General features: G+C 39.0%; 1 protein-coding gene across 2 annotated transcripts; it reads right to left on the bottom strand.

Moving 5' to 3' along the window:
• Positions 1 to 2,572: 2,572 nt before the first annotated feature.
• ZNF281 (zinc finger protein 281) lies at positions 2,573 to 7,907 on the bottom strand. 2 transcript variants are annotated; one of them, XM_082702993.1, is made up of 2 exons: positions 7,628 to 7,907; positions 2,573 to 7,401 (listed from the first exon to the last, which is right to left on the bottom strand). In XM_082702993.1, exon 2 carries the CDS (start codon positions 7,385 to 7,387, stop codon positions 4,700 to 4,702), a length of 2,688 nt encoding a protein of 895 aa, XP_082559119.1. In that variant the 5' UTR covers positions 7,388 to 7,401; positions 7,628 to 7,907; the 3' UTR covers positions 2,573 to 4,699. The 2 variants fall into 2 exon arrangements, with proteins under 2 accessions (XP_082559119.1, XP_082559118.1); XM_082702992.1 differs by having other exon boundaries at positions 2,573 to 7,405; positions 7,628 to 7,795.
• Between the last annotated feature and the right edge of the window lie 7,722 nt (positions 7,908 to 15,629).

Genomic DNA, 15,629 nt, shown 5'->3' on the forward strand with positions numbered 1-15,629 from the left:
AATTAAACTGCATATAAAGAAACTTTTAACTACTCTTAATATCTGATGCTTTTTTAGTTTAGGTATCCACTATTTGTAAAATAAAATTTCAGTATTTAGGCAGTATTCTAAGGCAGGGATTTTTTTTTTTTAAGTTTATTTTTTTTTAGTAATCTCTGCATACCCAATATGGGGCTCAAACTCATGATCCTGAGATTAAGAATTGCATGCTATTCCCGCTGAGCTGGCCAGGGGCCCCAAGGCAGGGATTCTTAACCTAAGTTACACAGGTTAAGAATTTTTAATTGGGAGGTTTCTTTTGGGAGGGGTGTGGTCCTTGTGAGCGTACAGAAAAGCGCCTATATTTTCACATGCAAATGTATTTCTAATGAATGGGAGTGGGATGATACCAATTCTGTCATCTGCTCCCCAAGGAATCTGTAACCCTAAAAACGTTATCGCCAGAGTGAGCCCAAGGCTTATCGAAAATTTAAATAGAATCTACTCAAGTTAGTCATTCACAAGCAGTCAATACTTTTTTCAAAAAGCAGAACAGGTACACAGAAGGAAATAATTTAAAAAGTGTATGTCCTCTATAGCTTAATCTCTTTTTAAACTCCCTGTAATCTCAAAGGATTTATCTCAGAGTTTTTTGATCAAAGGTAAGACAACAGAATTCCCGGTGCTGTTTTCATGCTAATGTTCAAGTAATCAATTATTAAGAATGTAAATAACATAACAAGTAGAAATAACACAATTTTTTCCCTCAAAACCCATGAGGAACTACAAGAAGATTAGCAAACCACCACAGATCCTCTTCTGTGGTAAGGGATCCCATAACAAGAATATCCACAGAGTGCGCCAGCCTCACACAACACCATGCATGGGTCACATAGCACTAACAATCTTGCAGCACATTTTAAAAATCAAAATCTAGTCATTATGGGTTAGAAAAACATGAATACCACAAAACTCAAAAAATGATAATATTCAGATGTAGTTTACTCTAAAAATCTCTCTCTCAAGTTCAGAACCTTTTTTCTAACGGAAGTTCTTCAGTTTAACAAGACCTATGAATCTGGAAATTAAGGATTGTATATGCCCTCATGAGGTCATATTGCTCAAAGTCACCCAGTTCACCCAATTCAGGTTTAAATGCTACTAATTACAAGTAAACTACAAAACTCCACATAGCAGGAAGGAACAAAGTTTTGCCCTTCTTACTTGATTAGTGCAATACATAAAACTAAATGTGAGGTAGAAATATTTGTATCATTGTTCACAATTTTAAAATATTAAAAATTTTAGATACAGGAGTGCTTGGCGGACTACTTGATCTAGGGATTGAGTTCAAGCCCCAAGTTAGGTGTAGAGCCTACTAAAAAAAAAAATTGTTTTAAGTACAGATTTTCTTCCACGTATTTCTGCTCTCATTTTTGAATTACCACACAAATTAGAGACTAGCAACTACTAAAATTATGGCAGACTTCATCCTGAATGTACAACAACACAATAGTTTCCTGTTTCATGCCCAAATATTTTAAAAGTAAAAACCTTAATTTAACAAAGATCATATTCAGATAAGGACATTCCATGGATAGAAACTAAGGGGGGGGGGGGTAGGTGGGTAAAAAAAAAAAAAAAAAGTTAGCTAGAATGGAGAAGTCAACTGTGCAGAGAAATCAAGACTTGGACTTGAAAGCAGACTCAGTGAGATTCTGCTTGGCAGTCTTGTTCAAGAAAATGACCAAATCTAGGAAATGACCTTGGCAAAGAAAGAACTAATTTACTTTTCATAATCCTGTGGGCCCAGGAGTAGATATTTCTCTACAGAAAAATCCATGTTTATGCTTAATATAATTTACCATTTCCCTACAATAGTATCATATGCCAAAAAAAAAAAGCAAAGTTTCAAAGACCTATTCCACCCACTAATATTTTTACTCCTTAATTCAACATTTATAGCCACTGAATTTCAAAGCACAATTTTCTGATTTTACATAGCCACTTACAATTAAAAGACACTTCCAAACATCTCTTCTGCATCTCTAATATTTATATGTCTTACTTCTCTCCTTCCACTATCTATACTTTCAACCTTTTAAAACATGGTTAAACTATGACTAATACTTTTTAATTCCTACTAAAAATGCTCAAGGCCATTTTTTTGTGTCATACTGTTATCTTATTACAACCTTCTTGAGACAAAAAGGATCCATCTAGAACCAAAAGATACTGGAATCTGATTTTAAATGAGGTCTCAATAAATACTCTCTCTGGTATAATATTTAGAATAGGTAAACCCATTTCAACAAAACATGTTCTGATTTACATAATATTCAATTTCTACACTTCCATATATATATAGTGCACCTCAAACACAGAAAATACTCACCCAGTTTTCACATAAAATAAACCTAGAAATATGAAAATACTTGAGTTCAAAAAAAAGAAAAACACCCCACAATAAAAATACAAGTCCCTAAAATTCAGTTTCGTAACACCAATGTGAATTATTTTAGAAAATGTAGTTAATAAAAAAAAAAAAACCTGAAAAATGTTACTGGATATTAAGTGATATCTCCTTTCTTCATTTTGTGATTAACAGGTCTTTTATTGGTAGTAAACTAGAGCAAACAATCAGAATAATACATATGCAGTATTCAGTACACACAATAAAAGTTAAAGAAATTCAAAACCTGTATAAAACAAACACTGGAGAAAAATCATACAGCTTAAGAGATACAGTGGTAAAGGTCCTCTCCATCCTTTGATTACAGCTTGTACTCTGTACCCAATAGAACTTACCGCACTTACCAAAATAAGAAATACAGACTTTTTAGTATTGAGTGTATTTAAAAGGATTAAACACATTTTCTAAGAAACTTGCAATGACAAATAGGTGACCCTTTAGCTGGTAAGCAGACTTAAGGGAGGAAAGTGGGGAAAGGAAATTAACTAATATTTTGTAACCATTTTTAATAATTTCTTATTTTCCAAACACTGCTTTCATAACAGAAGTGTTTTACACTTGCACAATATTAATTACTTTATTATACATGGAAGCCTGTGGTAGGCTGATTACACAATAAGACTGCAAACAACCAGTGGTACTTTTCTGACGTCAGAAGAGTACATAAGACTGAAACATCACCGAAAGTACATAAAAAACTCATCAGCATAAACATCAAAGTACATTAAAAAATATAATCAGGAAAAAAATACAATTGCTAAAAAGTGGTTTAGAGCAGAGCTACTGTCTTATCAGTAGCTTCAAATGGCAATTAGCGTTCATAGCAAGTTTTGATGACTTTACAAGACCCCTGTACAATACTGACTAATGCACCCTTTTAAAATGTACATTAAAGGCTGCAATTACACAAAGAGGTTCTGATGTCATTACTAAATGCAGACACTCTTATCCCTCACATTAGAAAAAAAGTCACCGGTTGGAATTACAACCTTAGTAATATCTATAGCTCAGAGTATGTGGGGCTTTATTATACATGGAAATCTGTATGCGTTTTATTTTTTTAAAAAGGTACGTGGGGGTTATTTATCCCAGTGTTTAGTATTTGAATGCCATAAGGCATATAAAATGCCTAATGAATTACCTAATGGAATGTAAATCATTCTAAAATTGAAACTGTCCAGATAGAAGAGGAAACAAGGCAGGCTCAGAACTCTAAGAAAGAGGGTAGGTCAAGAACAAGAACAAAAAACAGAAGTGTGGGTGACATGTAATAACACAGACAAGAGAACAATGTTTTAAGCCATGTATAATAAATAACGCATACCCCAAATTTCAAAGAATTATGTAATTCCAACTTGGGTTCTAATACTGGTACCAATGAACCACTCAGTCATCAACACTGCCAGATATCATTAACTTCTACTGGAACTACAGCCTTGTTACAGTTGGGATGAGAGGGTGCTATTTTTTTTTTCTTCTTTTATTAAAGCTATCATTCCAGGCTTTGATCAAAGATCCAAGAATATTTGTTCTACCAGGCTGGAATGAACGGTTTGGAAGTTCAGAGTACATTTAAAAGCTGCAACAAAATATAGGTAGCCAACATCTCAGAATTTTGGATCAGCCTAGATGGAGACAGCAATTTGAAATGTTTTCGATCCCTTACTTAAAAATGATGAAATGTTTATCAGCCCAGATAGAGCAATTTGAAATGTTTTCGATCCCTTACTTAAATGATGAAATGTATATCATACTATCTGTAAATTGGATATTCCATTACAGTGATAACGTACAGAATTCCCATGCGTTATTACACTTTCCTGAGAGTAAAGCAATTAGAATAACCTTAATCCTAGCAACAAAGTTTTTTTTGTGTATTTTTTGTTTTGTTTTTTTTTTGTAAAGTTTTTTTGTTTTTTGGGGTTTTTTTGTTTTTTGTTGTTTTTTTTTTTTTTTTTTTTTGCATTTAAAACTTTTGGGCTATTCCCTGACGATCTATACATGTAAATTTGATTGCTAAACATTGTCACTTTGAATGTCAAACTATTTTTAATCTATTGATTTTGATTAAAAATCATAATACAAACAGAGCTAAAATCACGCTAACAAAATAAACTAAATATGAAAAGTTGCATTGAAAGGGCATTACATTATTCTTAATAGGATCGTGTAGAAACATTCCAATGGCAGTGTTCTCAAAATAAAACAAAATTACATTAGACCTCCAGCCTGGTCACTTTTGGGACCTTACCTGTAACTTTGGCTGGTGGGTGTCTTTACTCTTGTACTACATGGCTCACTTACATCAGACATCATATTTGTATACCCTGAGAAATCTGACACTGAAGTCCTTACTCTATGGTCCACTTCTCCATTAGAGTTAGTGATGAAGGTCATTGGCACCCTGCTGCCCGACTTAAACTGAGAACCAAACGCTTGTGCAAAGTTCTCAATCTGGTACGTTGTTCTAGGCTCTATGTCTTTCTGAGGATCTATCTGGCTAGCTAACTCCTGAGATGGAATCTGAAAGCTTGTTGAGGACTCTAAATTTTTCTGTTGTTCCTTCTGGCTAGTCAATTTCTGAGATGAGGACTGGAAGGCTGATGAAGTGTCTAAATTCTTCTGAGAATCTATCAGATCATCCAGCTCCTGGGAAGGTGTCAACTGCTGATGTGTAGCATCCAAAGCAGATAAATAAAGACCTGGTTGAGATCCAAACAACATCCCAAAAGGAGGCTTTGGCAATGAAGATGGCAACACTGAGGTAACAGATTGGCCGAAACCACACTCCAAAGGAGATGTAGTGTATATCTGTTTTTCTGGAAATAAAGTGTGGTTGTGGAGAGGTGAAGACAAACTGACAAACTGGAAACCGTGTCCAAGAGTAAAACCTGCATTAGTGGATTTTTCAAAAGCCTGTTGGAGGTATTTGGAGTATTCTTGCAACATGCTTGCCTTATCATTCGAAGGTGTTTGGGTGCCTGGGCTCAAATTTTCTTCTTGAACCAATTCTGAGTGTTCTCCTGAGGTGTGTAAATCCACTCGCGGTTCCGTTATATTGAAAGGATCCTCTTTCTGGCTTTCTGATTTGTTGGAGTATTGATCCAAAATACTTTGTAAAACCTCATCAGGAATTCCAGACTTGTCATGACAAGACTTAATTTCAGCATTAAGAGCTGAGGAGTCAATAAGGGACAATGGGGTCTCATTGTCCAAAACACTGACACCTGCAGACTGAATGACGGACTGTTGGGAGACCATGTGTCCCACGTTTATAGAAAAGGCACTGTTGCTGCTGGCAGTTGGTAAATATCTTCTTTTCTTTGAAAACTGCATGGCATCATCATAATTACTACTTATTTGACCTTGTTTGCCACTCGTACTTTGGAGAAGACTAATGGTCTCCACACTATTATTCGATACTATGCCAAGTGAGCCACTTGGTTTCCCAGACAAGGACTTCTGTCCAACTATGTCTGGTAATGGTGACACAAAATTAAGGTAGTTTTTATCTGTATTCTTTCTGCTTCCTTTTTTAAAGATCAATTTTGGCACCCTTTTCTGCAGTTCATCAATACCAGTGCCAATTATGCCTCCACTGGAAGACACAGTAGGCATTTCTACCGAGTAACTCTGCATGTTTATATTATTTGAAATTTGTGATTCATTTGTTTTACCAGTTTTATGTTCCTTATTTTCAACAGCTATGCTTTTTGACTTCGTTTTTCTCCTTGAAGAACTTGTATTTCCCTGAGACAACACAGCCAGATTACCCATATTGTTATGGGTTGATGACCCAGGTTCTGCACTAGCGGCTCCTTTAGCTATGGCTTCACCACACGTGCGCCTGTGCTTCAACAGTCTATCAGTCCTTGAAAAATACTGTTGGCAAGTGTCACATTTATATGGCTTTTCTCCACTATGCGTCCTCTTGTGTCTCTCCATATGGTACTTCTGAATAAACTTCATGCTGCACTGATCACATCCAAATGGCTTCTCTCTACTATGAATTTTCTCATGTCTCTGCAGTAGGTATTTCTGAATGAAACCCATACTACACTGGCTGCACTGGAAAGGTCTTTCTCCAGTATGAATGAGGACATGTCTCCGCAAATGATAGGAGCTTCTGAAAGCAGCGCTACAGTGATCACAGATATGAGGTTTCTGACTTGGGGAGAGGATGGCACCTTCTCCATCTCCAACCAAAGAAGGTTTGGAAGATGCACTTGGCTTCCTCTTGGCTTTGATTCCCTGAGATTCTGGCTTTGGCCTCTTTGCCTTTTTGACATTAGTGTCCTGCTTTGGCTCCTCATTGCCATGGTGGTCATCAGTCCTGCTACTGCTGCTGAGCAATACGTCGCGGTGGTGCTGGGCTGGTTGCTGCTGGGCATGCTGGTGGAGAATACTGAGGTCCTGGATGACGCCGTGGCTCCCCCCATCCCCACCTCCTAGGCCTGGAGATCTCTCTTCAGCCCCAGCGAACAGCCCCCCATAGTGGTGGTGGTGATGGTGGTGGTGGGACTGCTGCTCCTCAGGATCTGCGGGTTTCTCCTGTTTGATGCTGACCAAAGACTGCAAGAATCCCCAGGAGGTCCTCTGCGAGGGGAAGGCCGCGGCTGACGCCGCCGGCTCCTTCTTGAAAGTCATGTCCGGGGCTGGCGGAGGGGGGGGCTCAGCGGCCGGGGCTGCGGAGGTAGAGGAGGATAACACGCACTGCGGGGGAGGGGCGGCCGACCCCGCCGGCCGGGTGAAGCTGGTGACCGGGGGAAGCCGGTGGTTGAACATAACCATACCCTGGGGAAAGGTGGGTTCCATCTCTGCCCTCCTGCTGCTGCTGCCGCTGCCGCCGCCGCCACTACCGCCGCCGCCGGAGCCGCTACCACCGCTACTGCCGGTACCACCGCCGCCACTCAGGAACCCACTGCCGATTTTCATACCCCGGAGGAGGCCTGGCTGAGGAGAGGAGGAGGAAGAGGGAAGAGGGAGGAAAGGGGGTGGAACCGGGCCCCGGGCCGGGACCACCGCAGCGCCCAGGACCCCGCCGCGCCGCCGCCCAGACCGCAACGCGCCCAGCACTAATTCCCAGCCCGGCTGCCTCCGGCACCGGTACGCATGGTCCTGTGACTCTTCCCTAGGCCTCGCCCTCTCCCTCTCCGGCCCACCGGCAACACTTACGGGTACCGCCGCCGCCGCAGCCGCCGTCGCCTCCAGTTAATAAAAATAACGCCGTCCTCTCCACAATGGAATTAAAAGCCTCCCTTCTACTGCGCAGCCGCGGCGCGGTGTCTGCTGGGAACTCCTCAACCCAGCCAGAGGGGAGCTCTGTGGAGCCAGGGCGCCTGCGCCACAGCTTCCGCCCGGCCTGCCTGTCAATCACTGGGGCGGTTGGGCGGAGGGGAGGCCCGGAGCTCGAGGGGTGGGGATTTGGATCCCCTGCAGAAAGAGGCTTCCAGGCGAGCAGGCGTGATTGGTGGGCTGCACTGACGGAGATGGACGTGGATGAGGGCTTCTGGGGGAGGACGCTCAGGAGGTGGAACCCAAGGGGCGGGATTACGCGGGGCCGTAATGCGGCGTGGCTTGGGGGCTGCAGAGAAAGAGCCTGGCAGAGGAGGTGGGGGAAACTGAGGACTAAAAGTGGGGGCTTTCTGTGCTTTACAGTTTGCAGTCCAGGTATGGAGTCAAAATCCAAAGCCAGAAGTGGATCACTTAGGGCACTTTTGGTTCTACCTAAAGGCAGTAAACTTCAGGTGCTCAACATTTATTAAAAACATTGCTTCTGTTAAACCTCTTAGTTTGGAAAAAATAATGGGCTTTTGCATTTATAGGAGGAGCCTGCTTTGAAACCGCAATAGAGGTACCGTTGCAAAAAAAAAAAAAAAAGTTGTCTAATTGCCAACCTACCTGAAGGCTACTGGAAAAGGAAACCGCTTGTAATCCAGGTGCAGCAACCCTGTAAAACACGCCCACACACATACTTCATCATCATCAGAGGTTATTTAAATGCCCACATACCTTTTCAGTCTGGCTAATGAGTCTGTTTGCTATCTTATATTGTTGCCTAGCCCCTTACGTTACTTAACGAAAAACTTGACTACTAGGTCTTTCTAAGATTGTACCAGGATTCACCCTGCCCTCCCCGAGCACAGAATGCTGAGAAACACATGCGAAATTACGAATTTTTTCTAAGGGAAAATTACAAAGTAAAATCTTGAAATCAAAGACCAATAAAAACCAAACAGGTCTTTACTCAGTGCCTAATATACACAGAGCACTCACTTTCAAATTAAGCATGCAGAAATCTAAACCAGCAACTTGCCTAACAGACTATTTATAAATCACGGTATTTTTTCATAAAAGAAAACTATGACAATAATTTACTTACATAGTATATTTTCTTAATGAAATTCCAAGTCAAATTTCTCAATAATATTCCTAGCTAAATAACTTCTCATAATTAAATAATAAATGACTTCTCTGAGAAATTCCACCACTGAAACAATAAGTATTATCCATTACTCCTTTCAGGACTCTCTTAGCTTGCTTAAAAACTTAAAAGATAATATTTAATCATCACTTTGAGGTAAGAAAGGATATTTTTCTAATTCCATGTGATTACATATAAGCATTCTGCCACTTAAAACTGTGAAACTTTAATACCGTCCAGTCTAGTTAAGTGTTAAAAGAAAGACTGAAGATTCAAAAACTTAAGGCAGTAGTAAAATATTAGTCAATGCCTATGAGAAATGAGGCTGTCCCTTTATTCAGGGTGTCAGTGTTTAATGGTAAGCTGGATGCATATAAGCTAGTCCAAGCATGAAGGGCAGTAGGACACTCATATGAAAAGCCAACTTTGTTCTTCAGTTATCAAGATAAGAAACCTGTCATTTCTCTCATTCACTCTGTCAGCCTTGAGATACTCCAAGCAGACTTACCTCTGTGTTGTATACCCCATATATCAGGAAGATGAAGAGACCCTGTAAAATAAAATGGAGGGAAAAAGCTGTTAACGCTAATCATTTCAGCAGTAGAAATACCTGAAATAAACTTTCCTGGGAACAGACAAAAGAAGACACACTTCATCAAGGTCAATTTATTTTTCTATTTTTCAACATTAGAAGCTGTACCTTGAGCATTTATAACGTAACATACCAGCACATCACTTATAGTGGTGGTGCTGTTCAATTCTCCACAAATAGAAAGTAAAGAATACCATTCCTCATACACAGAATATTAATTTTAAAAATCAATATGCTAGTCTCCAGAAATGTCATCAAAGTAATCACAGAAATAGCACTCAGCATCAGTATTTCTAAGCACTGTTTTGGAATATAGCAACAAGAATATATTTATTACCATCTTCAATGGGGTAAAAAAATTTTTTAAATTAAAACAGCTAAATGGATAAACTTAGGGTAATAAATATGAGTATCTTTTGAGTAGTATTTAAAATACTACTTCAAGTTAAGGTAAAATTTCACATTACCACTTGTAAGATTGCACACATTTTTATGTAACCTTTGTAAAGAAAAGTTCCAGAGATCTGCTATTTATTAGTTCTTTTCTAAGAATTAGTCCTATTCCGAGTTTTAGAAAATACTTAATAAGTAAAGTATAAAATGAATCTCACTCTTAAATCTAAAAGATTAAATTTTTTAAGTAAATAAACTTAGAGATAATAGCAAGAAATTTTCCATGTGTTTTTGCTTTACAGAGGAAGTAAAAATCTATATTGTCCTCTTCTTATTAGGTATTAGCAAACCAAATATTAGATAGAGGTCTGCACTAACTTCTAGAAATGACTCAAAAAGTTAAGAAATTTGACATTTTCAAAAGGAAAATATTACGGAACTATCTTAATGTTTGTTTTATATCTGAGTACTTAACATCTTACAGATAATGGAAAAAATCCTATAACGAGATTGAATAAAACAGAAAAGGTTTTGCTCTTGTTTCTTTTATAATAGACATTATTTTTTAAGAACAGTTTTATTTATTTATTTTAAAGATTTTATTTATTTGACAAGAGAGAGAGACAGCAAGAGAGGGAACACAGCAGGGGGAGTGGGAGAGGGTGAAGCAGGCTTCCAGCTGAGCAGGGAGCCTGATATGGGGCTCCATCCCAGGACCCTAGAATCACGACCTGAGCTGAAGGCAGATGCCTAACAACTAAGCCACCCAGGTACTTCAAAAACAGTTTTAGATTTACAAAAAATTGAGAAGAAAGTACAGAGTTTGCGTGTACCCCACATCCAGTTTCCTCGATTATCATAATTTTACTTTTTATTTTAAATTTTTTAAAAGATTTTATTTATTTATTTGACAGAGAGAGAGATCACAAGTAGGCAGAGAGGCAGGCAGAGGGGGCAGGGAGGCAGGCTCCCTGCTGAGCAGAGAGCCCACTGTGGGGCTCAATCCCACGACCCTGGGATCATGACCTGAGCCAAAGGCAGAGGCTTTAACCCACTGAGCCACTCAGGCGCCCCATAATTTTACTTTTTAAAAAAGAGCATGTATGTATGTATGTATGTATGTATATATTTCAGAGGGAAAGGGAGAGGTAGTCTTAAGCAGACTCAATCTCCTGACCCTGAGATAAGGACCTGAGCTAAAACCAAGAGTTGAACCTTTAACTGACTGTGTGACTCAGGTGCCCTTCATCATTTTACTTTTTGAATTTCTTTTTAAAGTAATCTTTACACCCAATATGAGGCTTGAATTCATAACAGCACGGAGATCAAGAGTTGCATGCTCTACTGACTGAGCCAGATAGATGTCCTTGATACATTTTACATTTTATATTACATATACATTTTCCAAATGTATATTCATTACAATTAATCTTAGTAGTTTTCAATACTGCTCGCTATAGGATTACAGAAACAAACTTGCATTATATGTATTTGTATTAAGAAGAAAAACTGATAGAGTTTTGAACAACCAAAAGTATCCATTGGGTCATAAACTATTAAAAATTCAAACACAGTGGGAGTTTTCTCACTGTGCATACGTGATGTCCCGTAGCTCAACGCCAACACTCAAGTTCATCTTTCAAGTAGCCTTTCTCAAGGTCTACATAGTGCAGAGTGAATTCAAGCTGCTTAGATGGTACTCATTTTATAAGCTACTTGTCTACCTATATTCTAGATAATTCGGGGTGCCTGGGTGACTCACTGGGTTAAAGCCTCTACCTTTGGCTCGGGTCCTGATCTCAGGGTCCTGGGATAGAGCCCCGCATCGGGTGCTCTGCTTGGCGGGAGGCCTGCTTCCTCTGCTCTCTCTGCCTGCCTCTCTGCCTACTTGTGATTTCTCTTTCTGTCAAATAAATAAATAAAATCTTAAAAAAAAAAATTTTTTAAAGAAAAAAGTGTCCTCTGATTTATGGCAAAAGTATAAGATAATCAACAGTCCTCCTTCCTTTCATATTGCTAATTTTTTATTTCATGTTGTGTTATATAGATATAAAATTAAGAGTAGGTCACTCAAACTTTACTTCTATTTATGAGATAGGAGTATTTTGCTTTGTGCAATAGAGTTCTTCGCTATAATGTCTTGTATCTTGAACAGTAGGCACTATGATTTGTATATGTTAAGAAATTCAGCTGTTTCCATGAAGTCTATATGGTGCTTTGAAAATCAAATAGCCCTTCTACAATGTGTACCATCACTCCTATAATTTATCCATTCTGTAAATTCAATTTGCTCTAAAAGAAAACAGAATTTTTTAAAAAGTCACATTTATTCTCCATGTCTCGGTAAAGTGAGGAGGATATGGAGCATGTCCTAACATATTTATTTATAGTACGTTCATGTTACTTATTACACATTTTCAATTTCAATACATTGAACTCTTCAAAGGAATAGAAAATGATCAACAACAAAAGTCTCCCTTTTGAAAAAAGGATTTAGACTGAAAAGCAATTTTAAATAAGGTCTAACTCCAATCTCAGAGTTTTCTGGCTCTTTCTCCTTTTTCTTCAACAGATGCACACTGGAGAGCATGACCAGCAATCCCCAAAATGATGACTTCAAAGACCCTGACAAAGTCTGAAATTTGAAATCACTCCAAGGAATCTCTGCTTTTCTTTCTTGTGGATTGTCTACTGGATGCCACTACCACCTGTCAAAAGGTGAAACATTGATAATAATATTAATTAATTAAATTGTATATGTATATGACTTTTTTCCCCTCGGATTTTACCAACTATTGACAGTTGTGATCATTTAGCTCTAACTCTAAGGAACTTCATAACCCTTCACTACTGGATACATATCGCAGAATCTAAACAGAAACAGTGAAACATAAAAATCTTAAGCCATGGCTAGGAGCCACTTTTAAATCCTCGCAGAGATACCTTTAAGAACAGCGGGGCGGAACCAACTGCCAAATTTCAACTGGCACTGAGGTTTCTGAACTCCTTACACGAACATTCTGTCTCACCCCAGAGTGAATACTATACGTATGCCACATTTCTGAAATAAATGACCCCTCATGTCTGTTAGGTAGCTTCTGCTATTCCATCCATAATAGATATGGAGTATCGATCTATAATGGAACCAATTTCTCAATGTTTTAATCACAATAAAAATAACAGTAATTGGGTAGGAAGCCTCCCAGGTTATGCCTAGTTTCCTGTAGCATGTGTGTATTTTATGGGTAGAAGCCAGGACTAGGGAGAGAACACAAGGGTATTACATCTGATATTGTAGGGGAGTTAAAAATAGAAACTTAAAGGATAGAGGGGGGGAAACCATACTGTATGATTTTATTTTCATTTATATATGGAACATTAACAGTTGAGGCAGCTTTGTGAATATCTCCATTGTCAAAAATGTTCATTGAATAATGTCGGCCGATAGATTCAATGGCTGACATCGAGTCTGTTATTTTTACATGGATTGTTCTGTACTTTGGTAGCACACTGCCTACTCAACAATCAGAATAATATTAACAATGCTAATATATGTATAGCACTCTCAAAGCACATTCATTTACATAATTCCATTTGTTCCTCACTACAATACTGCGAAGTAGGCAGCATGAGTATTATTAGCTTTTTTTTATATACAAGGATTTTGAGGCTTGCTCAAAATGCCACAGTGCTGACAAGTTGGCAGAGGCAAGGATTAGTGTTCTGACTCCTCATCTAATTCGCTTTCCCATACAACTGCCTTAAATAGAGACACCTGCGTAACTCTGAAGTCACCAGCGTCAAGGTAATACAACTGGGGAGATCTTTCAAAGCTGAGGCTTTTTTCAAAGCGTATTACTGTTTGATTAGCTTAGAAGGTCAGGGACACAGTATGCGGTAATAGGGCTTCAACCCCCCACCCCCGCCACCCAGGGGCCCTATCAGTCTAAGAGGCCCTAGCAAGTGCAACAGGAAATATGCTTTGCAACAATTATTCTCAGTTGCTATGTGCCAGGTTCTGTCTTTTGTACTTTCCTTACAAATTCTCCTTCAATGATGTATACTTGCTAGTTGCCTGGAAACATATCTTTTCCAATCAAAATGCTGCTAGGTAACCACATAGTCAAATACCCTTTATCATTAGCATCATTTACTGAACTTCTTTGAATGTATGGCACTAGGCTGTGTGCTTTTAGTTATTTACAAATCATGCTCAGTTTCTATAAACAATTCCCAATTTGAGGACTAAATCCCATAGAAACAAAAGCATTCGTGTGCAAGGGTAGGTGCGTTTGAGGTTGCTTGTTGTGTGTAGTGGGAAAGAACTGGAAACAACCCGAGTGCCCTTCAACACGGGAGTGGCTGAATAGATTGAGATATCTTCATCCCTTATGATATTCGGCAGCTGAGAGAATGAGGTAGAGCTATGTTTATTGGTTTGGAGTGATTTCCATGCATTTTTTTTTTTTAAGATTTTATTGATGACAGAGGGAGATAGCAAAAGAGGGAACACAAGCATGGGGCAGGTGGAGTGGGAGAAGCAGGCTCTCTGCTGAGCAGGAAGCCCGATATGGGGCTCAATCCCAGGATGCGGGGATCATGACCTGAGCCGAAGGCGGACACTTAATGACTGAGCCACCCAGGCGCCCCTCCGTGCATTGTTAAATGAGAAAAGCAAGAAGACACATGTGTGATACACTCTCATTTTTGTAAAGCAAATGACAAAACCCTCCTTTCCCCTCCCCAAATATACCTGGTTCAACAGGAGAAAGGTGTGGAAAGGTGCACACCAAACTGTTGTGACTAGTTCCCCAGTAGAAAGGACGAGAGGAAAAGGAGGCAAGTCAAACACTATCGAAGCACACCACAGGAACATGCATGACCTTAGCAAAGGAGATAGAATATATAATTCTTTGGAGCATATTAGATATGAATGTGGAACATAGGATCTGTACATGGATAAGGATCTAAAAATAAAATAGACAAATAAAATATTGACTGGATTTGGGATAAGATTGTGGGGTTTTTCTTCTTGATTCCTACTATTTTTTAAGAGATTTTATTTTAGAGATTTTATTCATTTATTTGAGAGAGTGAGAGTGAGAGACAGAGAGAGAGAGAGAGAATGAGATGGGGGAGGGTCAGAGGGAGAAGCAGACTCCTGCTGAGCAGGGAGCCCAGCATGGGGCTCGATCATGACGATCATAATGAAGGCAGCCGCTTAGCTGACTTGAGGTACCCTATTACTATAACCTTTTTTTTTTATTGTAATATATATTTTTAAAAAAGATTTTATTTTATTCAGACAGAGATCACAAGTGGGCAGAGAGGCAGACAGGGAGAGAGGGGAGAAAGCGGGCTCCCTGCTGAGCAGAGAGCCTGATGCGGGGCTTGATCCCAGGACCCCGAGATCATGACCTGAGCCGAAGGCAGAGGCTTTAACCCACTGAGCCACCCAGGTGGCCCAAGATTTTATTTTTAAGTCATTTCTACACCCAATGTGGGGTTCAAACTCATAATCTGCAGTCGAGAGTCCCACACTCTACCAACTGAGCCAGTCAAGTGCCCTCTATTATTTTAATATAGAGTATTATACGTTTGAATTTAAAAAGATATAAGTGGGTTTATTTAAAGTGAATTTATTATTTTTGAATGGGCTTATAATTTAATAATAAATGTATATTCATTGTGATTAGTAGACTAAAAGAAATATAGGCAGTTTATACAAGAGAGTAGTACATCATTAAGTGATGACTGGTTTTGCATCA

This window comes from Mustela nivalis (assembly GCF_964662115.1).
Source record: "Mustela nivalis genome assembly, chromosome: 16".
In the NCBI taxonomy this organism is placed as follows: Eukaryota; Metazoa; Chordata; class Mammalia; order Carnivora; family Mustelidae; genus Mustela; species Mustela nivalis.

What these genes read in the sequence shown, in the direction of transcription:
- ZNF281 (XM_082702993.1), bottom strand. Translation starts at nt 7,387, where the DNA reads ATGAAAATCGGCAGTGGGTTCCTGAGTGGCGGCGGTGGTACCGGCAGT.